The 22341-nt window shown below is 33.5% G+C and overlaps 1 protein-coding gene across 2 annotated transcripts in view; it reads right to left on the bottom strand.

Annotated features, from left to right (window-relative positions):
* Positions 1–335: 335 nt before the first annotated feature.
* The window catches only part of CSMD3 (CUB and Sushi multiple domains 3), a 1273428-nt gene continuing 1251422 nt past the window's right edge, over positions 336–22341 (bottom strand). For both annotated transcript variants that reach the window (XM_046025880.1, XM_046025873.1), the window contains 7 exons: positions 20710–20889; positions 18712–18777; positions 12419–12577; positions 9943–10055; positions 8206–8293; positions 5977–6112; positions 336–2292 (listed from right to left, as the gene is read on the bottom strand). In XM_046025880.1, coding sequence (XP_045881836.1) covers positions 2133–2292; positions 5977–6112; positions 8206–8293; positions 9943–10055; positions 12419–12577; positions 18712–18777; positions 20710–20889 — 902 coding nt within the window. In that variant the 3' untranslated portion in view covers positions 336–2132. The remainder of the gene's footprint in view (positions 2293–5976; positions 6113–8205; positions 8294–9942; positions 10056–12418; positions 12578–18711; positions 18778–20709; positions 20890–22341) is intronic.

Genomic DNA, 22341 nt, shown 5'->3' with positions numbered 1-22341 from the left:
ATAGAGAGTAGTGTTAAAATGGTTACACATAAGGAAAATTCTAAGATAAGGTTCTTATGATATTATTATGCTTAGTGGAAATCTGTTTACTTCTAAAAGAGTGTCACACTTGGGAAACTATAAAATATAAAGAAGAAAAACACCCGTGTCTCATTATTATGTTGCTAGATAAGTACACAGTATGTAATTTGGGAACTTTAAAACATCAAATGAACGTCAGCTGTTTATTCCTTTTGCTATCCAGTCAGTACACTGGCAGATAATTTTGAAAAGAAAACACATTTTACAAAAGCAATTATTCATTTTTATTTTGTTTACATTGCACTGAAAATTTACATCATACTTTTACAAAGTTTTTTTTTCATAAAAATATACTTCTTTACAAAAGTGTATGCATTAATATAAGAGGAGTAGCCAGTTGCAGAAGAAACATTGTTTAAACAAGATCTTAAATGTATTAACCTTAACATTAATGAATGAATCATTGTTATTGCAGTCATTTGAATAAACAAGAATAAATAACTGATGGCATAAAATTTAAAACAGCATCCTGTCAGTAGAGTACAATGTTGAGAAAATTGTATGAATTTCCAAAACAATGTATCTCAAAGTGGTTTACAAGAAATTCACTAAATGTTGTAGAGATAGATCCAAGCAGCGCTTCCGGGTGCAATGATTTCTCTTAGGCACTCTGTCTCATGATACAAAAAGTCGAGACTGTTTACAGAGTTTTCCGCATTTGAGAGGGACAACAACAAAGAGTTCACACTGGGTACATAATTTATTCAATGAAGTAAAACATGCTATAAAAGGAAGAAATGGCCTATTAAATCAATATGCTGGCATTGCTGTGATAGAGTTGTAAATGAGCCACCAATAATGCAAATCTTAATTTGATGATGAAAGAAATCTGTCATATCTGAAACCTGCTTCTTGAGAATAAGAGTATAGAAAGTTTAAAATACATGAAAATTTGGAAAATCTATGACGTTAGGAAATTTATATTGGTGATTTGAAAGTGTAAATTTTTTTGTAGTCATTATATTTATGGACTGGTCCAAACTGTATGTCTAACTCACTGTTAGATAAAAGTTAAAAGCTTAAAATCTTATACTTCTAACTCATTGTTGATTAAAGTTCAAAACCATGTGAAATAAATTTGGAGACTCAACTGGAAGGAAAATAGGATATATCATAGATTAAATACAGTAGATTAATAGGTTCTATTTGGTCTTTCAAAAACTTTGGAAAGTGTGGTAAAGGATGGTAAGTTTGGTGTCTCAGATAACTGCAAAATTATCCTTATTACAGATAATTTTTGCCAGCTAGAGTGGTTTCTGGGTGACAAAACAGGCTGAAGCAAGGTGTTAAACACTGCCCCATGGCTTATGGAATAATATTGGCTATAACAGAATGAGGGAAGTTGGGAGAATAGCACAATGATCTTGCCATTTGTAGAAACCGTGACAACCAGTCTAAAAAGAATAGCAGTATGACACTGAAGAACAAATGCCAGAAAGAGTCAAATCAGAGTAGGCCGTCTTATCTCTTTTGTGGCATGAATTCGCTCAGAAACATTTCAGGGCATGACTCAATCTGAAATAACCATGGAAATAAGGAAGACAATGACTCAATTAACAAGAACAGATACTGGATAGAGTGGTGTGAAATACAGACTCATGGGTATGATGTAGCTCATGACAGTTAAAGAGAAGTCAGTGATCTATTGACTCTTGTAAGTATAGCTCTTATTTTCTACCCTATATCTTTTTTTTTTTTAAACCCAGTCCCTCTAATATACTTTATAAAGCACAGAAATACTGATAGTGGATGCTCCTCCAATATATGCAAATAAGTTTATGTTTTAGAATAATCTCCTTTTTAAAAAAAGCAAATAAACTGTGAGTAAGCACTCTCAGAGTGCAGCCAAATTTCTGTAAAACTCTCCATGGTAAACATGAAGAAGAATTATGGTCCAGTTTATGAAAAAACACTCTTCTCTATCATTCCTCAGGAAAAGGTGACCCAGCAAGTCCTGAAAAGTGTGCTTTAATTTGTTTAGCAGTGAACTAAATGTGCACTGTGTTGTGTGTCGATTTCCAAGCTTCTGAAGAAGGCAAAGAGTTGCCGAGTTAGACCATTGTGCAGACTGTGTTCAAGTTGGGATCGAAACGTACTGCCTTCCCTTCCACTGACTTTGCGTTGGTATCATACATGGGGTTTTCAAAAGCTGCTTGGCCATTGTTGTTTTCATGAACTGAACATCCTGTATACTGTGTTTTGGGTGCAGTCCTGTTGATGAGAACATTGATTAGCTATGTGTTAATGTTCTTCTAGAAACAACAGAGTAGGGCTCAAATATAACATACTTGAGTTATCATTCTTAATGCATAATGTAACTTCAAAGTATTAATTGAGAAATCAGAAGCTCAACACTTTGAATTTGAACAATTCACCAGTCACTTTTAAACCTTGAGTGACTTCAATTATTTACATAATACATATTAATGTACAGTACCAATATGAGTAATATAAGTATAAATAAATGTATTATGGCAATTTTCATCAATTTAAATTTTCTGATGCAATAATAAATAACCATTGTGAATTTGCATGCATAATAAAAGTAATTATGGTGATGATAAAATTTATATCTCATTACTATCATCCATCCATTCATTCATTAATTCCTCAAATATTTACCAAGCATCTGTTATGCCAGGCATGATCTTAGGCTTTGGCTACAAAAATTTAAAAAAATAAAAAATAAAAAAATACAAGGAAGGCATCACTCTCATGGAGCTCATAAGGTAGTAATAGAAAATAATTAGAAAATAAATATTTGTAAATGAGTTAAAATAAAAATAAATAAAATAAGAAAAATAGGTACTAAGAAGTGTTCTGATGAAAAGGAAAGCTGTTGATATGACAGGAAGTAACAGGTACCCACTTTAGGAACAGTAATAAGGAAAAGCAGCTCTGAAGTTGTAAAATATAATCTGAGACTTGAAGGACAAGAAGGAGCCAGTTCTGGACTAATTAAAAAGTATTTCAGAATGAGCAGACAACTAACATTGAGGCCTAATTTGGGATGGTACTTAGAATATCCTAAAAACATACTCAATTTTCTTAAAAATGACATATATAAGAACAGGAAACTCAAAATCTCAAAGAAGAAATAACTATACTGATAATTAAGTCATGAAAATAGTTTCCAAAGAGTTACTGATAACTGAACATTTGGTTTTACTTAATAAAACACATGGATTCTAGGCTAGCTAGTGTAACTTGCTGGTCTTGAATTCCTTCTTCCTTTTTTTTATCTCTTTCTCCTTTGGCATTTCTGATTTCTAGTTTCCCACATTCCACTGGATAATTTGCTGACATTCATTATGGTACAAAGGCAGACTTGCTCCTGCCTGTTTCTGGGACCTAGTTACTAAAATGGATATACCTCAAAATAGATCTTCTTCTCAACTCCTATGTTTACACCAAACACCACAAATTTCAACTACTTTATCATATTTTGTATTTGTATTATATTATTTTATTATCCCTAAAGCATTTTCTGAATTTTTCTCTGTATTAAAGATTGTTAGATGATTTGTATGGCAATACATTTTGTTAAAGCTATCTTGAGTTTCTTTGAATGGGATCACCTAAATAGTTATATTGCTTACAACTTGCTCCTACCAGGTGCATAATTCTAATGAATAATATTTGTCTTTATTTTTTCAAACTATATTCACAATAAAAACCAGAAGCAACATCATTTTCTTCTAATTAAGCAAGAATCATGAAGATATAAAGAAATGTATATAAAATCATGAAGATATAAAGAAAAAACAACAGCTTTAAGGAAAATAATATCAAGTTTCAGAAAAGTTTACAACATCAACAAAAAGTAACTTAAAATGAATTGAACTTTTACATATAAGAGCTAAATCTATTATACTCTTTGGAGAAAACACATAGGTAAATCTGATCTTGATTCATGACCTTGAATCTGGCAATGGTTTCTTAGATACGACACTTCAAGAACAAATGACAAAAGAAAATAGATAAATTGGACTTTACCAAAAGGAGAAACTTTTATACATCAAATGACACTATCAAGAGAATGAAAATACAACTCATAGAAAGGGGGGGATATTTGTAAACCATATATGTGTCAAGAGTCTAGTTTCCAAAATCTATAAAGAACTCTTACAATTCAACAACAAGACAAATGACTCAATTAAAAAAATGGGCAAATACTTGAATAGGCATTTCTTCAAAAGAAAATGGCCAAGAAGCACTGAAGAGATGTTCAGTGTCATTGGTAATTAGGGAGATACAAATCAAAACTACAATGGGCTACCACTTCACACATACATTAGAATGACTATAATAAAAAGAAAGAAAAAGAAAAGAAAAGAGAAAATAACAAGTGTTGGCATGGATGTGGAAGAAGTAGAAGAGTCATACCTTGCTGGTGGGAATATAATATGGTGCAGTTGCTCTGCAAAACAGTTTGGTGCTTCCCCAGTAAGCTAAGTGTACAATTACCACAAACCCCAGCTATTCTGTTTTGGGGTATGTACCCAAAAGAATTGAAGCAGGTGTCCAAACAAAAACTTGCACAAGTGTGTATATCAGCACTATTCACAACAGCCAAAATGTAGGAGCAATCCAAATGCCCATCAACTGATGAATGGACATATTTAAACATAACACATTCAAACACAGTGGAATATTATTCAGACACACGCTATAACATGGAAGAAACTTGAAAACATTATGTTAAGTTTAAGAGACCAGGTATAAAATATCCCATAGTACGTGATTCAATTTATATGAAATACCCAGAATAGACAAACAAATACAGATAGAAAGCATATTACCAGTTGCCTCGGGCAGGAGTAGGAGGAGTGAGGGATGACTGATTAGAGGGCACAGAGTTTCCTTTTGGGATGATGGAAATATTCTGGAACCAGCAGTGGGGACCCATGACATTGTGAATATACTAAGTGCCACTGACCTATACTAAGTGCCACTACACCTAGGATGGCTTAAATGGTTTCATGTTATGCATATTTTACAAAAATAAGTTTTAAAGAAAGATCAGAATAGCCTGCTTTGTAGATAACTTTAGTGATGAATTTTAATCATTAATAAAATCTGATATTGACAAACAAGGCCTAAGATGCTGCTAAAATTCAATAGTTGCACATTCATGTAATATTAAACCATTCTTAGATAATCTAGACTGAAATTTATAATAATACCAGTTTTGAGAAAAATACATTTTGGTAATAAGAGTCATTTAATTATCCAGTTATCTACATATTTTTTTCTTGATAATGGATAGTCCCAAATAGCAGACAATTATATAATAAAGCCACTTGGGATGTTGTAATGGACATAATAAACAAGGACAAACTAATAATATGTACAGTCATATAGTTGATATATCAGAAATATAACATTAATTGCATAGTCTAAAAGCAGCAGAGGGAAAAAGGAAGATTAGAGGATTTTACCATCTGTCTGCCTGGGTAAAATTGGTCAGCATTGTCATGTGAACTAAAGAGGTTTGGACACAAGCTTCTTCTTAGTTCTCTAAATAAATCTGGCAGCAGGTATCACATCTTTGATTTAAACCTTAATTTAGTTTTGTATCCCTAAAGTCTCATTATGGATAATGCAAAACTAACTGACACAATTAAGTATGTACCAGGAAATCTACAGTCAAAAGTAGTAAGGGTTAAGTTGAATGTTTGTGGGAATGAACAGAGCAATTTTTATTTTATCGTGCTGTGGTGATGGGAGGCAGGTAGGGGAAATAAGGATTTTAACAACAATTGCAATATCTGGCACACATTATTTTCAATAACCCAGGAAAAAAATGGAAATTAGGATTTGAAATAGGATAGTAAAAAGAACACGAAATTGAAGATTTTGGAAATGTTTTGTAGGTGAAATCAACAAACTTACCTTTGTTTATAAAGATAAAATCCAAATCCTGCAAATATAAGTGCAAAAAAAGGCACAAGAATAGCAATGGCCACAGAACTACTGTTTGTACCATGAGGCTGATTTGAAGAATTTGAGCCTTCTGACATGTTCAGTCCTATAAAATTAAAAAAAAAATCAACTTTATTTTTATCACAATTGATTTTTGTATTTATGAACCCATCATTTTCTTTCTTTCTCAAGATATCTATTTGGAAATGTACATAGGAAACAAAGGTAATTCATGAAACTCCTTCAACTCTTTTCCGTACAAGTTTGTAGAGTGCATTCTATGTATAAGGCATTTTTCCAGGGAAGGATACAGAATAAAAAATAAGCAAGGTCTCTGAACTGAAGAGTTTATACCATTGTGGAAAGAATACCATCACAGAAATAAGTGTAGACATCAAGCATGAATTAAAGATCAATGTGCTTAGGAAGAGAAGAAATAATTCCATCTGGTGGTGTGTAGGAATGTATTCGGGAGAATATACAAGTGAGGCAGGCTTTGAAGAATCAGTAGAACAATGGATGGAGAAGGAAGCAGGACCATCATAAGCCCAGAAATGGGAAGGTGAGCGGCATATTTAGAAGCTGTGACAAGCACTGGTTGTAGCTGTGTGGAAAGATTGTAGAGATAAGTATGTATCGATGTGGCAGGAATAGGATGCTCAAATGGAAAACTGTGGCCAGGTCCTGAAAAGTCATAAACATCGTTCTAAAGAGTTCAAACTTACTAGTTACCTGTGGTGAGGGACAACAGAAGGTTTTAGAAATAAAAGTCCCTGTGATAAGACATACAATTTAGAGCAGTGCCTTGGGTGGGATGGACTTCAGGGAATCTGGACTAGAAGCTAGCCTACTTTAAAGGTCATAGAAACATCCCAGATAAAAATGGAAAATGATCTGTATCCTAGAACACTTGGAAGAGCATGAAAAAATAGATGCAGGAGAACATTTTGTAGTTAAAAAGCAACAGAACCTTTTTGTGAGGATAAGATGTAAGAGGGCACAGGATGATACGGGTTCTACTTGGGGGTGAGTAAATGGCAAAGACATTAGCAAAATTAGGAAATGAGAAGAATCAGGTTGGTTAACATGTTGGCATAAGGATAGGGGAAGAGAAAATAATGGAAAGGTTGAATTTTGTATTTTGCTTTTATTTTCCCCAGAAAGAAATAGCTCCTTTTTTTAACAGGTTCTGTTTTAGACATACAGTGTGTGCGATGCTTTTGGGAATAGTTTGCATAAACATCTTGCATTAAATTACACAACTATGTTAATGTACTGTGTTAACAAATGTTTTATCTGGTTTTCAAACTAACATCATTTTAGGCAAGACATTATCTGAAATGACATCTTGTTATTGTTCACTTAGAGAAAGCTCATTTCTTTTTTTGATAAAGAGTTATATACAACTAAATCACACCTTAGTCCAGGTTAAAAGTTAATACCTTATTTCTACCTTATTTTTCCGGGACTCAGAATATTTATGTAAAAGTTCAAAGTAATGGAATTTTTAAGATAAACATCAAATAGTACTTTTTAGAACCTGAATTTATTCCTTGTATATCAATACCACAATAAAATAATGGGAGACAATATACCTTAGGAAAATTATATACCAAAGCTATGTTAATAATTATATTCAAGCAAGACCATTCAATGTCTATGTATACTTTAGAAGAGTTGAGAAGAATGTTGAAATCCGTGCCTCCTATTACAGGAAATTTACATATCTGAATAGCGTAAAGTCCCCAAATGGGGTCCATTCCTCAAAGTTATTTTCCCTTTCCAGACCATATGACATCTTCAAAGTGCCACTACATTTTTGAAAGAGAAAGAAAGCTGCAACAATATTCAAACTGAAGAGAAGTACTGCAATTCTGGATAAAATAAAATAATTTACAGTTAGTATTTTCTTTTATATCTGCATCACTTTTTCTCTTTTTTACTTGCTAAGGGCAAGACAGTGTGTCATATTTATTAGAAATATGACAACAACCAAGCACTGTACAGGGTTGGTACATGGAGAATCAATATTTTGAAGAATGAGATTATTTAAAAGGCTATCAAATGTATCAATGTATAATCCTGACAATGCAAAATTCAAAATGCAGGCAATGTGCCTAATGTACAGAATCCACTGTATTTTCTTATGATGTCTGGAGTAATAAAGGAACTACATGAAAATGAAAATGAATACATTACCCAGTCTTTGTAGTCCAAATTGCCCAAAATCTTTGCCCTGAATAAATCCTTGAAATACATAAGTAGCTCCATCAGGCTCAGCAGAAACCTAAAAATATTTATAAGGTTGATTAAATCTGAAGATTGGACACAGCTATATTTTCCCAGCCTTAATAAATATTCAGTTTTACTCTCAAATGAATGTTATGCAAAGTTCCTAACTCTTTATCTTCCTCCTACATAAAACATAGCACACTGTGTAAGTTTGCCATCGTTATAAGCAAAATCAAAATTTTCACTTTTAAGTAATTAGGATATTAGAAAAAGGGGGCTGTTACTACTATAATGATGTAGAGATTTCTCTTAGGCTAAGAAACCTGCTGTCAAAAAAAAAAGGGCAATGATATGATGAAAGAGAATAAAGCAAATTATCAATTAAAAATTAAAATATAACAGGGTGCCTGGCTGGCTTAGTCATGGGGCATCTACCTTTGGCTCAGGTCATGATTCCAGGGTCATGGGTCAAATAATACTGTGATTTGATCTCATAAACAAAACAGAAATAGATATATTTCAGCGTTCTTGTTAACTAGTAATGTGAATTTGCTCTGTGTTTATTTTACTTAGTTACCAAAGTCCTGTACATTTTTGTAGAAGTTGTAAAGCACCTAGAATCCTCACCCTAAAAAGCAAACTATCATACCAATTCATCCATAGCAGCCTGGCATGTCAGAAGAAGTGATTTATTCCCTATTATCAGACATCATATTCTGGTCATGGTCATTTTAAAAAATGAAATCCTCCTCAAATGAAGAGCTCAAACTCTAATATTTAAATGAATGAATTCATTTTGTTTGCTTCCTAGATGAAATAATACAATTACACAATTTGAGTGCATTGACGGCATGAGTTAGTTTCCAACTCCATGAACACTGGCACAGATAGAGAAATAAGATAAACTTTTTTTTTCTCCTCAGGCACTAAACTTACTGAAGCCTATGACCTACTATCTTCTTTCCCTCTAGGTCTTCCTTGTAAAAGAAGACTTGTTACTTGTTAGGATGTAGTCAGAGCTCTTCTGCTTGTTTTTTAGGAAAGACTCCAGGGGAATATGTGAATAGAAGATTTGTTGCTTCCAACTCTCAATTTAGAAACTCCATTCACATAAGTAGCTGAATAGGACAGAGTGATTCCACTGTGAAGCTATGGTAACCATTTTTCCACATGAAGTAATTTACGTAACTTCCTTTTCATAAACAACTTTATACAATATTCTAAATATTTTGTAAAGTAGTCTAAATCTGTTAAATTTAGATAAAAAAGCTTAAATGTAATGGGCGTCCTTAATTTTTCTGATGCATTTCATAAATAGCCTACATAGGTCTTTAACAGTGGATCCAGACAAAGAATGAATTATATTTTATCCAGATTTATTTGTCATAGCACTGACCACGACAAATAGATTTGATGAAACCACTAAAAAACTATATGGCCCTCATACACGTAAATACTACAAAAGTAAGCAAAATTCATCAGAATCCAGTAATCCTATGTTTAACATTCTAGATTACTAAGTATTTACAATGAATTTTTTTCAAAATAATTTACCCATAATGGTGATCTTGCCATTTTATATGTGCATGTGTGTTCATAATTAGCTAAATTTAGAAAATTACCTTTTACTGGAATCTTAATGACAAATTATAGCATAAATTGGTTATTAAAATCAGCAGTAAACATTTAAACAACTATACTTACAAAGCCATCCATGGCCCAATTGTCCTCCTTCATTTTCTTCACAGAAGCATGAGTTGGTACTTTAATAAGGTAGATATGTAACATCAGGCGAGCTTCCTGGCTTTTATATACCCCTGTAAAATGTAAGGACATTTTAGTCTACGGATTTTGTAAATAATTATGCTTCATTTTATTATGTTTAACTCCTTAAACATATCATGTAATACATGTCATAGGAAAAGAAATCAAACAAGTCCAAGTTGAGACCAGCTTCATCCATAATGCTTTCCACAAATCCTGCAAAATATGTTAATCCCTCAGTGGAAATTCTCAACTTAATTCTTAATTGTAGGGTTAAATTACCTATGTTCTTAAAATTAAGTATTACTGTTCTTACTAAAATCATTCCATGATATTGTAAACAAAATAACTTCTTCCCCCAAAGAGATTTAAAATCTTTGAAGGTATACATCAAGTGTTAAAATTCCTGGTATTTTTCTTTTTTTTTTTTTAAGATTTTATTTATTTATTTGACAGAGAGAGATCATAAGTAGATAGAGAGGCAGGCAGAGAGAGAGAGAGGGAAGCAGGCTCCCTGCTGAGCAGAGAGCCCGATGTGGGACTCGATCCCAGGACCCTGAGATCATGACCTGAGCCGAAGGCAGCGGCTTAACCCACTGAGCCACCCAGGCGCCCCCCTGGTATTTTTCTTAATAATGAATTGGGTGCCAACTCTGAAAGACTATTCTAGGTGCTACTGGAGCCACAGAGAAGAATATATATGTATCGCAAGATAGGATGCTTAAAAGCATTTCCAATGAAGTAGATGTTAGTCAGATATATATCCAACAAAATACATTAAAAAAATATAAATAAGAGGCCAGAAGAGAGAAGGATCATTTTACAAGGGAGTGATCAGGAAATGCTTATTAAGGAAAAAAAAGCATTCGGACTGGATCTTGAAAATCAAGTAGGGTCTTTAGTTTAAGTAGGTAAATATAGATAATGGCATAAAAGAGAAAACAAACATATGTATATAGTGATTTATTTTTTCTTAAACAGTGAGTATCCTAAGAGTAGGAATAAGCTGGAATATAAATGTACTTAGGGGAATAATAGGACAGAAGTCTCTAAGGAAAAATTTTGTGATTAATTTATGGTTGAAATCTGACTCATGCATTTATTTACTTAATCTTTCGCCCATGTAATAAGGTGTCATAAGAATATACTGAGAATACAGAGATGACACATAGACCTTGACCTAAAGTAAGTTACAGTTAATAGGGAAAGAATAAAAGGAATAAAAAATAATATTGTTGGGAAAATGTTACAGTTGATTTACACAGAGACAGTGATAGCAAATTTATTTATGCTGGATTTTCGATATTTATAGGAATTTATTTTGAGATTTTTCTAGATTACATTAAGCATACACTTATTTTTGCAGGCTCTTATAGAAAATAAAGAAAAAAGTTATATCTCAAAGTTAAATAAATCAGTATCACGATTTATATGAATTTATTTGTTAATAAAAAGCTTCTTTCAATTTATATTACTGTAACTGTGTATAGTTTTTAAAATATAATACATATTAGCTTCTGACACTTTTACTTTGGGATTAATGGAGAATCATTCAATAATTCAAATTCACTACTTAGACAATATATTTTGTCTGAGGCTTATTTTGTTCCAGGTGTTTTTCTAATTTCTGAGGTATAATAATGAAATGGAGGGCAAAGAGCTTCCCTCTTAGAACTTATATTGTTGCAGTATAGACAACTAAATAATGTCATATCATGTCATCCATATTATACTATAAATAGTGAAAAGAAGAAAGTGAAACAGGATAAGAGTGTCTAAGACTAAGAATTTATGTCTGTGTTTGTAATGAGAATATTACTTTAGATAGGATCATTGGGAGTACTCTTGATGAGATGACATTTGAGGAAAACATCTGAATGTCGGAAAAAAAAAAAAAAAAAAAAAAAAAAAAAACACAATGAGGGAAATGTGCCCTACATCAAGGACATAGAAACTTGAGAAGTCTGAGCAGTTGGATAGGTTTCTGGGTCCCTTATGTTTCTTTAAAATAGTATAGCTCTACCTTTTCTGTCTTCAGTTATGGTGTACACTGAAATATTCTCATTTGAAGAAAGGATTTTGTGCCCATAAAATAGGCTGTAAGTCATTGAACTGATCTTCGGTGTTACGAGAATACAGAAAAATTTAGTTATTCCAATCAAAAGTTCTTATTTCATGATGCCTCATTCTAGCTACATCAAAATATTCATGAGCGAGCTTATTTCAGAATCAGCCTTTCATTTGTGTAGTAATATTCATGTATCCATCCAAAAATCAGAAAGCCTTGTTTCTGAATAAATTATGAATGTCATTAAAATGTAACAAATATTTCACAGTATAAAAATCACTAACAAAAATGATAAAATGATGGAGGTGAAGGCATGAAGGCATTGTTTGCTGTTCTTTGATGTGATACCTGAAAGTAGCAGCTCCATGTTGCTATTGCTGAGTGTAGCATTGACTCTCCCAGTGGAAGCATTGAAACTAGTAACTGTCAAGGTCATAGGTTGTTTCCTTCCTTTGAAATTGTAAGAGCCTTTCCATATATAATTTTGGGCAAACACATCATCAGGAACTGTGAAGAGATTAAAGACACAAATTAATTTTATGGTGCCCTATAAATATAAACATTAAAAATGAAATTAATGAATATTAGTTTATTGAATAATGAAATTTTGCTAAACACTCAATAATGTGAAATGTGTATTATAAAGTGAATTCTTCATATACATGTTTCAAGTTTTTTGGAATAAACCAAAACTGCAATAACCTATATTTGTACTCATATCTGAGTCATCAATCAAAGATAGACAGCACCAATTAAAGACAGAAGGCTTATATTCAGAACCAGCTAAATATCAAATATACTTATTTGGTCTCCTCCAGTAACATCTTTCAGAGGAAAAATAAAATGATTTTACTGAGCCACGTCAGTCTATATTTAAGTCCCAAGAGGCCGGCTTTTCTTCTGGCAAAATGAGTAGATTTATGCAGGAAGAGCATAGAGTTAAACCTCCCTCTTGCAGAATAGCACTTAAAGACTGTTAGGAGGGATGCTCCTTTGTCTCCTTTACAGAATACTGAGTCCAGTTATTTTGAATAATAGATGCTCCTGAGGAAGAACAGGGCTCCACCATATTGACAGCTTTGAATTTACAGGTATTTTTAGATAAAGGCATCATCCCTAGAATTGCCCGACTCTCATGGGAGAAAGATGAATTGTGGTAGAATCAAATAACATCCTAAATGTTATAAAACTCTCATCTAAAGAAGGAATGCTCTTTATTTTAGATATAACCACATAAGGCATTATATTTATATAAATTCGTTATGTAATTTATAGTTATACAAGTCAAGGATGGCAAAGTCTACTCAGATCCTGAAAAAACTTAAGAGAAGCTTCCATTAATCATACACATCACAATAAAGGCACACCTCCAAAAAGCAGCGATTCTAGGGAGCTATGCCTATTTGTGCAAATGAGTAAATGACAGAATAGGGGAAAGCCTTTTTTTCCTAACAAGGTATTGACAATTTGTCACCTGGTCTTCGCTACCCACATCACACTTCTCATCGCCAGATCATAGAGACTGGGGTTACATTCCCTGAGTTCTGCTCAGTAAACTAAAAGAGCAAAACTCCTGAAAACAAAACAAAACAAAACAAACAAAAATATACATGAAACACAAGATATGCTGAAGAGTTGAGTTTTTACTGAATATTTCTACACATTTTGTTCTATGGTAATTCAAAAGCAATACAGCTAAAGGGTTAGAGCTGCAAGCCCTGGAGTTAGGATCCTTGTATTAAAGTCTGTACTCGGGTGCCTGGGTGGCTCAATTGGTTGGGCAACTGCCTTCAGCTCAGGTCACGATCCCAGGGTCCTGGAATCGAGTCCTGCATTGGGCTCCCTGCTCAGTGGGGAGCCTGCTTCCCCACCTCTCTCTGCCTACTTGTGCTCTTCCTCCTTCTGTCAAATAAATAAACAAAATCTTTTTAAAAAATAAATAAAAAATAAAGTCCTTTCTCTGCAATTTATAAACTGTGTGGTTTTGCATAGATTACTTAACTCTCTGAACTTGAATTTCCTTGTGATTAAAATGAGGTGAACTTACAGTTGTTGCAAAAGAGTAAATGATAAGGAAAGTGAAGTGTTTAGCTAAGTGTTAGCTGCTACTATTAGGACTACTACTGCTGCTGCTGCTATTATTCAGATAAAATAGGAAAACTGTGGATCTTAGAGCTTACTACATAATTGCTAATAAAATATATATTTAGCAGACATGTAGTTAGTAAAATGAATGGTCCGTAGCCTGGTTCTGTGACTCTGCCGCTGTGGCACTCCCTCCCCAAACCTCCAACTTCATAGCTATGTATGCTACAGGGGAATGTTACTCCATGTATGTCCGGAGGAGTCTTCCTGAAACTTTGATACAGTGAGTGAGTAAAAAGCCCTCAATCTGGTAAGCATGTAAAAGGTTTTAGTGAAAGAAAAGTGTACCTAAAACAAGTTTGCAGGAGAGAGACAAGCTATATTGCCCTGCACTAAAAAGACCTAGAATTTGGAGGTAATAGGTTCTCAGTCGTGCAAGGAAAAGCAGGAGCAAGAGAGAAAGATATTCTAATGGCAATGCCTTGCAAATAGTAGACAGTAAGTAAGTGCTGTTTTCTGTCTGATTGTTTATTTCCACCTGGACTGAACTGTGATTACTCTTTGCTATCTCTGAACCTTTAAAGAAAACCTATTACATCTGCTGATCTTATCCATAGTCCTTAGGGGAATTAGTGTTGGTTGAAGGAGGTAAAAGAGAACCTTGACAGCAGGAGAAAAGAACAATGGAAAGAACCAGGTAGTGGCCACTGCCAAGCACATAACATCTGGTTTAATCACTAATGTGGTAGGAAATGTTTAACAACTGGGTCTCCTGAAAAACAAACAAAACAAAACAAACAAAAAGCTGATGTTCAGCATTTGCTTATTTCTACGATGTAAACATTACCACAGTAGCAGATTTCACAGTCCTACCAATATGACGTGGCTGAATGCAAAGTTTGGGTGAACGCGCAGAATTGTCTGTGATGAGCCTCTCTATACCTATGGGCTCAAACACCCCACTACTGCCCTCTACCTTGTAAGAAATGCAACTCAGGTTGGGTAAAGCAGACACCATCTGGTCATTTCCATTCCCATGTACAATGGGAATGATCATACTTCTTTCTATTGTTAGGTCTATTTTGGTATTTAAATATGAATGTGAGTCTGGCAGTTCTTTGTAAATTCTAAAATGTCATCCCACTCTCTTTGATGTGGGTATCAGTGAAGTCTAAAATGTCATGATCCTTCTTTTCAAGATGTCTGATTTTAAACTTTACTTCACAGGTTGCACAGTATTGCTTCAAATGTAGTATACCATGCTCCTGACTCTGATACAATCGCCAAATTTCATTCTTATTATTTTGGAGTATTCTAATCACAGTGACTCGTGATTTTAAATTAAATGTTTCTAATGTTTTCCCATTGAAAGTAGCATTTACTCTGAAGTTTTATAAATCTTTTTTACTGAGGTTAAAGAAATTCCTTTCCTTTCTAATTTGTTAAGTCTTTTAAAGTTATAAATAGGTGTTGTGTTTTATCAAGTATTTTCTGTGTAGGTATTGCGCTGATCAAAACTATTTGCATTTTAATTTCTTAATGTCACAGATTATTTTAAAGGATTATTTAATATAAAAATATCCCTGCATATCTATCATGAATCCAATTTGGTTCTGACGTGTCAGCTTTTGGTTTTTCTGTTATACTATGATTTTGGATTTGATTTGCTAAGATTTTATGTAGGATATTTTCATCTATACATCCTGAGTCAAACAAACAGACTTGAAATTTTCCCTTTTGTATAATGTCTTTCTGAGTTATTAGAATTATATTGGATTCATAGAATGATTTTTTTTTCTTTTTTTTTTTTTTTAGAGTGAGGGAGAAAGGGTGCATGAGTGGGGGCTCTGGGGAAAGGGCAGAGGGAGAGAGACTCTTAAGCAGACTCCTGCTGAGCATGGAGACCCACGTGGGGCTCCATCTTATGACCCCGAGATAATGACCTTGAGATCATGACTCTGAGATCACAACCTGAGCTGCAAACCAACAGTCATACATTTAACCTACTATGCCACCTAGGCACCCCTCATATACCACTCAGGCACCCCTCATAGATCATCCCACTCTCTTTGATGTGGGTATCTTGACTAGAAGAGATTTTTTTTTTAAGATTTTATTTATTTATTTGACAGAGAGAGAGATCACAAGTAGGCAGAGAGGCAGGCAGAGAGAGTGGAGAAGCAGGCTCCCTGATGAGCAGAGAGCCCGATGTAGGGTTTAGTTCCAGGACCCTGAAACCATGACCAGAGCTGAAGGCAGAGGCTTAACCTACTGAGACACCCAGGTCCCTGGAAGAGACCTTTTTTTTAATAAAATGAGATAATCTGGTCTATTCCTCTATAATTTGGCAGAAATCATTGGTTGATCCATAAGGACCTGGTTTTTCTCTGTAGAAATACTTTTAAACTCCTAATTTATCTGTTATAGGGTCATTCAAGTTTTTTGTTGTTGTTCTGGTAAAATATTCTTTTCTAGTAATTTGTCCATTTTTTTAAAAACTTGACTATTATTGATAGTTTTCCACAAATATAATTATAATTCATTTAATTTACTCTCTATGTGGTTATGTTCATATTTCCTTTTGCTATATTATTTAAATTTTGTTCTATTTTTTATCAGTCTTGGCAGAAATATTCTACTTTTTCATTTTTCCAAAGAACAACCTTTGGCTTTGTTGAGATTCTTCTATTGCATCCTTGAGGGGGGTTGTTTTTTCGTTTTTATTATTACATTGACTTTCTGCTTTCTTTTGGTTATTCTGTTATACTGTAGTATATATCTTCTTAACAGGACTACTTAATTCACTAAATCTGAGGCTTTCTACTTTTCTAATGTAAGATTTTAAAAGTATAAATTCCCCTAATAACTTTGCTTTTGATACAGTACCCAACTTTTGATATTTAGATTTTCAATATAGCTAAGCTCTAGTATTATATTTTTCTTTAATTCCTTCTTTAATTTATGAATTATTCATAAGTACTGATTGTTTTTAATTTCCAAGTATTCAGATTTTTTTTAAAAAATTTACCTTTTTTATTGATTTTTACTTACATCATGGTGAGATAACAGATCTGAAGACTAACTTTGCTTTGGAATTTATGCATTTTTATTTATTACTTAATATACGATCAGTTGTTATACCTGTCACATGTGCCTTTGAATAAAATATATATTCTATAATTATTTGATATAGAAATAAATATATATATATACATAATATATATATAATTGTGTTGTTCTTCCATATTCTTTTTTATTTCTTTTTGTCTGCCTATTTATTGGTGACCATAGGTCAGGTTTCACCCAGGAAAGTCATGTTTTACATTTGATATGCTGGAGTTAGTATTTAAACACCTATCTGCTACTAGATAAACCATCTCCTTTGGAAAATTCTGCATTGATAGACCACTGTGGTTTTCAGTGCTAAACTTTCTTATGTTGACATAGTCTTTGATTGCCTGCCCTCGTGGCATTCAGTCTATTTCTACTGCGTGTTGAATAAATCAGTGTTTCAGACTAATTTTTCTTTTGTGGGTATGCCAGTTTTACAGCATGTACCTTGAGAACTTCTAAACAAAACTAAAATTAGGAACTAACACTGCTTTTGGTTTAAAATAATGAGACCAAATCTGTCTTCAAGGTACAGATTAAATGCTAAATCTTTATCTGTAGCTTTTAACTTAAAGATTTTATTTATTTATTTGTCAGAGAGAGAGTACACACCAGCAGGCAGAGTAGCAGGCAGAGGCAACGAGAGAAGCAGGCTCCCTGCCGAGCAAGGAGCCTGATGAGGGACTCGATCCCAGGACCCTGGTTTCATGACCTGAGCCGAAGGCAGCAGCTTAACCAGCTGAGCCACCCAGGCATCCCTATAGCTTTTAATTTATATCATATAAATAAAATATGGACTAATACTAAAAAAAGGAGCTCATACATATTGAGGTCTTACTATGGGCTAAGTACTTCATATTTCATTTTCATAAAATTCATTTATAATAGTCTAATCCCTGTTTATTTTCATAGATAAAGACATGGAGGCTCAGATATATAAAATAACTTTCCAAAGTCATAGTGTAGTGGGTGTGTAACACGGCAATTACATTAAGGCTGTAGGACTGAACAGCCCATGTTTTTAATGACTAAATTTAAAATTTTGGTCTTTAAATCAGCAAACTCTAACTAAAATTGCAGAACTTTTACTCTCATATCAAGTGTATTTTTGTTCTCTTTTTAAAAATCTGTATTTCAAGCATCTCATTTTTTGTTTAAATGTTTTAAATAAAGCATTGCCAATATAGTACAGTCAATTTCAGATACTCCTGGGGATATTTTATAGAGAGAACTATAAGCATTATTTTTGGAATATTAACATGTCTCAGAATTACATTTCTTGAAATTCAACATCTTAAAATAAAAATTTTCAAATTCCAAATAGTTAAATTCATGGTTTTCCCATACTGAATACATATTTTTCTAAATAATGTTTATTTTGTCAATAAAATGGTTGATCACTTCATAGAAATCATGACTTCTAGAAAATAACTGAAATCACTAACCACTTAGCTTTGGGCTGGGTGTTCCTAGTGCAGGTCTTGGATCTTTCACCAGTATTTTGGAACCAGCTATGGGAAAAAAAAAGTAAAAGTTTATAAAAGTTAATTAATAACACACACAGTAATGCATTATCAATTTTAACCTCTGACATGTCACATAGTTTTCTCCAAAATGTCCAATTCATCCTAACATCTCAGTGCCTATTCAACACGTCCACTGTACAGCTAATGACTTCAATAATCACTCCATTATAGTCCAGTGGGACAAGGGAAAGATTAGCACTGCCTTATCATTTCAGGATTCTCTTTCTTGTTTTAAAGAACATGTAAACCATGTAAACCAACATGTAAACAGTTGATTGCTGCATGGTTGCTGAAGGCTCAGGGTATGTTCCTTTTGCACGAAGGCAGAAATAATTTGGTAGGTCAAAATAAAAATTTGCTAAGGTGGTCCATGGTGTTATAAGAAATTGGAAAAAAATCAAAACTAAAGAGTTAAAACTAAGGTTTTAAGCCAAACCAAAGGTAATTCAAAGCAGGGAAATCATGTGGGTTGCTAGATATGACTGCAAAGTTATGGGAGCTATGACATTCAGTGCTTGTAGACTGTATAAAGGCAGATCTTTTTCTGAAGAACTATATTATGTCTTTCAAAGGTTTTAAGGGAAATAATTTGGATAAACAGCACTCTCATTCTAAGACAGAGAACAATTTGGAAAGAAAGGGATATTGATACAGGCAGAGAAGTTAGGAAGCTCCTACAGTAGTCCCCATCTAGAGATAATGTTGAGTTAACCTTCTATAGTAGTGATGATAAACAGCAAAGTGGATAGATAAAAAAGTTATTGAAATTCTGTTGGATTTAAGTGGACTTTTAATCTTTCAATCTCATGAAAAATTTAAAATAAACCAAGTAGTGTTCTTGCTAAGAGAAGAAAGAGAACACGTTTCAAAAAGAAGGTCATTAACATTTGTGAGCGCTGCGAGAGAACTGGAATTAAAAGGGCTGGAAAGAAAAAAAAAAGAAAGAAAGAAAAGAAAAGAAAAGAAAAAGGAAAAGGAATTTATTGATGACTTTATCAAGAATTCTAGAAAAACTTCTTTTATTCCCGGCTGTGAACACATAAGTCCTTTTTCTCTAGTAAACTCACTGCATCTTATCCAGAGGGGGATTGTCCTGATAAAGCAGCAAGAGAAGTAGACACTTCACTATACCACCCTGGTTGACTAACAGATTGGGAGGTGGGCTCCATTTAAACCTGACAATCAGACTTCAATAGTGTTTTCCTGACCAAGAAGTTTTGGCAAAAACTCTTCTAAACCAAAAGGTATGCTGGGAGAAATTTTCCCTACTGTGGTAGGTTGAATAATGGACCTTAAAATTCAGGTTCTCTGAGAATCTCAAATATGACCTTTTGTGGAAATAGGATCTTTGAAGATATAATTAATTAGGGTTCCTCGGATGAAATAACCTTGAAATCTAGTGACTGGTATTTTTATAAGAAGGGGAGAGGACGTATAGAGATAAACAGGAAAGGGAGCCACATGAAGATGGAAGTAGAAATTGGTATGGAGCAGCTATGAGCCAAGGAATGCCAAGGATAGCCAGAAGCTGCCAAACGTTAGGAAGAGACAAAGCATGGTTTTTCCCTAGAGACTTCAGAGGGTGCATGGATCTATTAACATCTCGATTTTGGGCTTCTGGCCCATACATTTCTGCTTTTTTAAGTTATCCAGCTTGTGGTGCTTTGTTCCAACGGCCCAGAAAACTAATACACCTCCATGACAAAGTAACTAGAAGAAGAAATAAAGAAGAAAAAAACAGAACATTGAAAAGAATTTATAACAAGATCTCAATAATGGCTCTGTGCTTCTGAATGAAGAAGTGCCTGCCCTTGGAGTTGGCTAACCTAATCTGAGTTGAGTTTTTGTCTCTTGCATCTTAGGGAGGCTGAACTAGTAGAATAGCTTCTGTTAGAAGCTTCTATAATGAAAACTTACCTTCACAAACAGGAACTTTTCCAGTCCAGGTGTTATCAGATCTACACACTCTATGTTCTGTTCCACCTGCTAGGAAGAAGCCAGGCTGGCAGGTATAAATGAGCGTATAGCCATGAGACGGAAGGTCCATTCCTACAACATTTGCATGAGCAGGAGTTTCTGGTTGTTTACAGCTGTGGGCTATATTAAGAAAAAAGAAAAGCATTCATTTTTTATAGACATGTTAAGAAAATTTTGAGATGAGAGTCACGATATATATTAGAGGCATGTTTATGACTTTATATAAATATACCTTTGCATAGTTATTCTAATTAATCAAGGAAAATGTATCATTGTCAATATACATATGAATTTCATAGGATAACATGTTCTAAGCAGTCACCTGTAGAATATGGTAGATGTTAAAAGGGAAGCTAAATAGGGGAGACCTACCGGGGATAATTAAGCTTGTAAGTGTATACTATATTATTATTCTAGAGAGTCTCAATAATTATTTTTCTTAAAGATTTTATTTATTTATTTGACAGATAGAGATCACAAGTAGGCAGAGAAGCAGGCAGAGAGAGAGGAGGAAGCAGGCTCCCTGCTGAGCAGAGAGCCCCATGCGGGGCTCGATCCCAGGACCCTAGGATCCATGACCCGAGCCGAAGGCAGAGGCTTTAACCCATTGAGCCACACAGACACCCCCAGTCTCAATAATTATTAACATTTTAAAGGATCTAAGAAGTCCTATAGTTAGATACCTTGCAAGCTCAGATTTTCTACACCAGTTTATGAAATATTATTTTATTATTTTTTATTTCATATTTATTTTAAATTTTAAAAATGTATTTTAAATATATTTAAATATACATTTATATATAAATATATAAATAATTTATATATAAATATATTTGTAAATATATATTTAAATATATTCATTCAGTATATCACTCTGACATTAATACTTGTTAATGTAGAAAGTATAATTTAATAATTTTTTACATGTAGAATTTTCTGGCCATGTTTTGGGTTCATAAGTATCAGTATCTTTTCATTCTCTTAACTTCTGGCTCCTTTTCTTCAAGCTGCCTTCCATTCTTGATTTGCTACCTCTATTCCATTTTACTCATACTTATGCCACTTCTTGGCCTGACCCCAGTTTCACTGTTTTGTCTTATATATAAATACCATCCCATTATCAGAGACAGATGCTGCAAGGAATTTTCTCCCTAAATCAGAAAGCATTTCTGATCATTTTTTGTTCATGAATATGGGTACTTAAAAGTTTGTCTCTGAAAAGATTATTCTGTATAAAAATGTGCTTGGAAAAAAATTTCCATTTGTTTCCCAGTGGAGATTATACTTCTACAGAGGTATAAATAAGAGCTAAGTTTTTTTAAATATTATGTGATAAATATTGTGTTATGTTTTATGCTTAACATAATTCCATTAATGACATTTAACCCTATGGAGGAAATATGCTAAGTATAAATACAAATAGTCTGCCTCTACTACATCCTTTTGGCGGGGGTGGGGGGGAGGAAGGGGAAGTTTAATTAATCCTCACATTATGCACACGTAGAATCAAGTTAATCCTTATATTATGCACATAGTAGAAGTTCTGAGATGCTTTCAGTAATAACTCTTTTA

Source organism: Meles meles, chromosome 1, assembly GCF_922984935.1.
Source record: "Meles meles chromosome 1, mMelMel3.1 paternal haplotype, whole genome shotgun sequence".
NCBI lineage: Eukaryota > Metazoa > Chordata > Mammalia > Carnivora > Mustelidae > Meles > Meles meles.
The sequence above is the reverse complement of the archived record's forward strand: the minus strand, read 5'-3'. Positions and strand labels throughout refer to the sequence as shown.